Source organism: Vicia villosa, unplaced genomic scaffold (assembly GCF_029867415.1).
Source record: "Vicia villosa cultivar HV-30 ecotype Madison, WI unplaced genomic scaffold, Vvil1.0 ctg.000101F_1_1_1, whole genome shotgun sequence".
Lineage (NCBI taxonomy): Eukaryota > Viridiplantae > Streptophyta > Magnoliopsida > Fabales > Fabaceae > Vicia > Vicia villosa.
Window position 1 is genome coordinate 554,568 of NW_026705011.1, and position 5,642 is coordinate 560,209.

General features: G+C 37.0%; 1 protein-coding gene across 1 annotated transcript; it reads left to right on the top strand.

Annotated features, from left to right (window-relative positions):
• On the top strand, positions 1 to 786 carry LOC131624048 (uncharacterized). The gene has a single exon (XM_058895043.1). The coding sequence runs from the start codon at positions 1 to 3 to the stop codon at positions 784 to 786; it is 786 nt and encodes a 261-aa protein (XP_058751026.1).
• The last annotated feature ends 4,856 nt before the right edge of the window (positions 787 to 5,642 follow it).

Below are 5,642 nucleotides of genomic sequence, written 5' to 3' on the forward strand. Positions count from 1 at the left end.
ATGAATTTAGTGACATTCAATGTCAGAGGGTGTGGGAATTTTGTTAAGAGAAGCCGAATTCGCCAGTTGTTGCTTAGAGGGAAGACGAAGATGTGCTTTATTCAGGAAACAAAGCTGGAAAACATGAAGGAGGAGTTAGTGAGATCTATGTGGGGGCATTCGGCATTTGAATGGTCTGCCAAAGGCTCAGAAGGGAGGTCTGGTGGAATTTCAACCATTTGGAAGAAGGATATCATAACACATGTGTTCTCCTTCAGAGGTAATGGTTTTCTTGGAATTCATGCAATTAGGAAAGGAAAGATTTGTTACTTTATCAATGTTTATTCTCCTTGTGCTGCTTCTGCTAAAAAAGAACTATGGCCAGAACTGTTGAAATTAAAAGATAGCTTTGCTGAAGGAGAATGGATTGTGGGGGGAGATTTTATTGCTGTAAAAGCAGAAGTAGAAAGGAGAGGCAGAAATACAGGGGTGAGGTTGGATGAAATGGTAGAATTTGGTGACTTCATAGAACTCATGAATTTGGTTGATGTACCGGTAATTGGTAGCATACACACATGGATAAATCCTGGAGGGACTGCAAGTAGTCGTCTGGACATATTTCTTCTTTCAGAAGGAATTATTCAAGATTGGAACATCGTCGCACAAGTAACAGGGGATAGAGACATTTCTGACCACAGGCCTGTGTGGATTAAGGCTAGCAATTTAGACTGGGGCCCCAAACCATTCAAAGTCTTCAATTCGTGGTTCCAACATAAGGATTTCCTCAAGTTTGTCAAAGAAGCTTGAGACTCTTTTCAGGTTCGTGGGAAGAAATACTTTGTGGTTATAGAGAAATTTAGACTCTTGAAGGCAAAACTTAGGTGGTGGAATGTGAATGTATTTGGTTGGGTGGATCTAAAAATTGACGAGGGAGTGGACACTCTGAATGATTTAGAAACTGAATTGATTCGATCCAGGGGTTGTTGACCGAAGAAGAGGTGGAAAAAAGAAGAGTATCTGTTGAAACAATCTGGAACAATTTACACCTGAAAGAAAGCATGATCATGTAAGTATAAGAGTGCGCCTAAGAGGGGGGGTGAATTAGGTTTTCAAAAATTTAATCGGTTTTATGAGAATACTTCTAATAATTTTTGGTTAAGTGTTTGAAGGTTTTTGTAAGGTTCTTTTCTTTTCTTTGGTAATGGTGATGAATGCAATAAAGTGCGGAAAAGTAAAGAACGCAACGATATATACTGGTTCCCCTCACAATCCGAGAGTACTCCAGTCCCCTTCCAAACACGAAAGAGATTTCACTATAGTTAGAATTATTGTACAAGCCTATGCCTACTATCTAACCTATAGGGTGATCAAAGGTTCTTAACACCTTTAAGATCAATCAACACTAATGTGAATGAAGAACAATCCTCTTCAAACACACCACTTACTTCCAACAATCCTGGATAGTAAGGAGATAATTTTCTTTGAATTTTTACAAGAGATTTAGATGAAGTTTGTATAGCACTATCAATCTTGGATTGATCTTCTTCTTCAAATAAACAATTCTCAAACTGAATATAAGTGTTCACAATAATGTATGCATGAAACTTTGAATGAATTCTCTATGAAAATGTGTGTAGAAAGTTTCATATAAAAATTCTGGTTTGTGGACACTTGGAAATAATGAAATTTATGAGTATGAATTGTTAATGAAGAAGGTGAATAATGATTTTGAAATATGTAGAATTTATAGTGTGTTAAACACCTCTTTGAATGGTTATTTTTCCATGAAACAATGCAATGATCAAGTGGTATGAAAAAGAATTCGTTTGAATAAGATCATGCAATGAAAAAACACACTGGTTCAGTAGGAACCGGTTCCTGCCTGGGACAACCCGGTTCCTGCTGAACGTTACAGCAGAAAATTTGAATTTTGAACGTGGGAACCGGTTCCTGCATAGGGACAACCCGGTTCCCCATAGTAAACCACAGAATGCTGAAAATTGAGAATGCTGGGAACCGGTTCCCCCATAGGGACAACCCGGTTCCTAAAACCTTTATTTTGAATTTTAACTATTAAAAAGGTTTTAAATGAACTTTTGAGGGATGACACTTTGTAGTATGATTATGATATGCATGAAAATATATTTGTGAACAATTATATGTCAAAGTGAGTATTGTTTATACCTTTGACATTTTAGCTTGATCCTTGAAGCTTCACAAATTCTTCAAGACTTTGAAATGATGTATTTTTGCTTGATACTTGAAATTCTTTTTGCACATCCTTTATAAAAGCTTGATGTCCATATTGTCTTCATCAAAACACACTATGCTTGAGAAGCTTGCATTTACATTCTCCCCCTTTTTGATGATGACAACCAAGTCTTGAAAATGTTTTGAAGAAGTTGTTTTGCTTTTGATAATTATGTTGAACAATGCAAGGCTCCCCCTATGTTAGATACTCCCCCTAAATCCATGATTCCTTGATTTATGGTGATGAGTTTTATTTGATAATTTTAACAATGGCCTGCATTTATCTTTGAAACAAAACAACAAAAACACATGCATATTCTTCTCCCCCTTTGTTATTATCAAAAAGGATGGGGAAAAAGATAAAAAGTATATGAAATATAACACAATGTAAAATACCACAAAGATAACACAATAATGAAATACTACAAACGATACGAAACGTAGTTTTTTACGATTACAACATAAAACATAAATGGTCCTAAACATCACGAACATAAATGGAACATTGTCTAGAAAGCATAAGTAAAATACGAATAATAGAAAGAAAACATTACATAGAAATTTAAAGCACATAATTTAGTCACTTTCATCCATGTGTTCTTCATCATCATCCTCTTGTTCTTCTTCTTCTTCATCACTTCCTTCCTCTCCCTCATAATGAGCTAAGATACGCCTTTGAGTCCGTTGAATTTCCCGCATTTGTCTTCTCATAAGGTTATGCTCATAGTTATTCTCCCTCTTGTTGTTATCAATGGATGTTTGAATAGAACAAAGCTTGGCAAACATCATATCCATTGTGTATCCACCTTCGGGACGTTGAGGATCTTGTGGCACGGCTGGCTCAAAATCAACTTTGTAAACGAATCTACCTTCACGATCCGTAACTATTCCTGTATTTTTAAGAGCGGTAGCGGTGGTGATAGCACACTCTTGTTCATCCATATTTTTCTTTGGTTCCCGTTGAAGGAGAACACCAGCATTCCGAACAATATGAGAGATGGCCCTTGCATAAGGTAAGCCTCCTTTAAGGGAAGCCATAAGCTGCATGTGGCGCATAATTGAAAGCGCCCAATTGACTTCAATACCACGCCTTAGAGCAAGCAACACCATCAACTCGAACTCATTGACCCTGGAATGGTTAGAATTCTTTGGAAATAAAACATAAGCAATGATAAGATGGAGCATCCTATCACTCACCGATAAGCTTGAACCGAACATGTTAAACTTGATAGCAAGCTGTTGGCGAACTGACTCGCGTTGAGTTGGTCGGCACATATCCACAAAAACATCAATCTTACTATACGGTTGCCAATCCTCCGGTATGTTACCTTGAAGGAGCACTAAGCCTTGAGATGGAATTCCTAACACTCTTCCAAATTCCTCAACATCTAAGCATATATCCTTATTTGAAACTTTTGACAATAATGTGAAATCATCAAATTCATCGGTTACTATCCTAAGATTGTGGTAAAACTCTCTAACCAAATCCGGATAATAATCACCATGGTCAAGCACAAAATTAGCGACCCCTGCATTAGCTAGTCTACCCGGAAAATTGAAGCTGTGATTAGGGAAATCGGGTAGTTTACCGTATTTTGCCGCAAGGAGTTTTCGACTCCGGATGTTGAATGTGAGTCTCCGACTCTTGACCGTTGGTTGAATCTCTTGAGGATCTTCACTTGTCTCTCCCATTTTGTTCTTTCCCTTTGCACTTCTTGAAACTTTGGGTGCCATTGTTGAAAGGAGTTGAAAGTTAGGGTTTAAGTTGAGGTTTTAGGATTTGGTGAGTGGAGAAGGATTTGAGTGAATTGTGTGAAAGAGTGGAGGATTATATAGTGTTTTGAGGTAGTGGGTATTTAATTTTGATAGTTATGGTGAGATAGTGGAGCTCTGAATTGGGTTGACAATGGAGGTGGAAGGTTGAAGAAGATGAAGATGAATGTTGAATGAGAGTAAATGTGAGTGAATGAGTGTAAATATGTGGTGTGAAGTGATATAATGTGTATTAAATAAAAATAAGATATAAAAGAAAAAATATTCAAAACAATACTAGCCACACAACATTTTCGTAACAGCTAAAAGATAAACAAAAAACTGGAAAATGTACGTGGGAACCGGTTCGTCCCTACATGGGAACCGGTTCCTGAGACACAAAGAAAACACGCCTCTGGAAATTAGTATGGGGAACCGGTTCGTCCCTACATGGGAACCGGTTCCTGGACTGAAAATTTCCAAAATCTTTTATTTTATGAAATATAAAGCATACATATCATACATATTTACCAAGACATAATGAATGAACATTTATAAGGTACTTTTTAACTTAAAAATTTTAGAAACGTGTACCTTTGATGTTTGAGAATGACGAATAAATTTTAAACATCACCTTCGTCTAAAATTCCAAGCTCTCGTCGAATTTTGTAAAACGATTCTTTTGGGAGAGGCTTGGTGAAGATATCCGCAAGTTGATTATGAGTATCTACAAAAGTGACTTCAACATCTCCTTTAAGCACATGATCGCGAAGAAAATGATGTCGAATGTCTATGTGTTTGGTTCTTGAATGCATGACCGGATTCTTTGTAATATTTATAGCACTTGTATTGTCGCATCGAAGAGGAATACATCCGAGATCAAGTCCGTAGTCACGAAGTTGTTGCTTAAGCCAAAGAATTTGTGCACAACAACTACCCGCTGCTATGTATTCTGCTTCGGCCGTACTAAGAGCAACACATGCTTGCTTTTTACAAGCCCATGATACTAATGCATTTCCAAGAATGTGACAAGTACCACTTGTGCTTTTACGATCAGTTTTACATCCTGCATAATCCGCGTCAGAATAACCAATTAAATTGCACACACTACCTTTAGGATACCATAAGCCAACGTTGGTTGTTCCTTTGAGATACTTCATGATCCTTTTAACTGCCATAAGATGTGATTCCTTTGGATTTGCTTGGAAGCGAGCACAAAGACAAACACTAAACATTATGTCAGGACGGCTTGCCGTCAAATACAATAAAGAACCAATCATACCTCGATACTTGGTAATATCAATTGGAGTACCGGATTCATCTTGATCAACATATGTACCGGAGCCCATTGGAGTATTCATTGCTTTACAATTGTCCATATCAAACTTCTTTAATAGTTCTTTACAATATTTGGATTGATTGATAAAGATTCCATCTTTGAGTTGCTTAATTTGTAGTCCAAGAAAGTAATTCATCTTTCCCATCATAGACATCTCGAATTCTCCTTGCATCATCAATGAGAATTCCTCACACATTTCTTTGTTAGTCGATCCAAAAATGATATCATCAACATAGACTTGAACCAATAAAGTGTTACTCTTGATTTTCTTAATGAACAAAGTTTTATCAACCTTACCCTTTTCAAAACCCTTTTCACACAA

What these genes read in the sequence shown, in the direction of transcription:
- LOC131624048 (XM_058895043.1), top strand. Translation starts at nt 1, where the DNA reads ATGAATTTAGTGACATTCAATGTCAGAGGGTGTGGGAATTTTGTTAAG.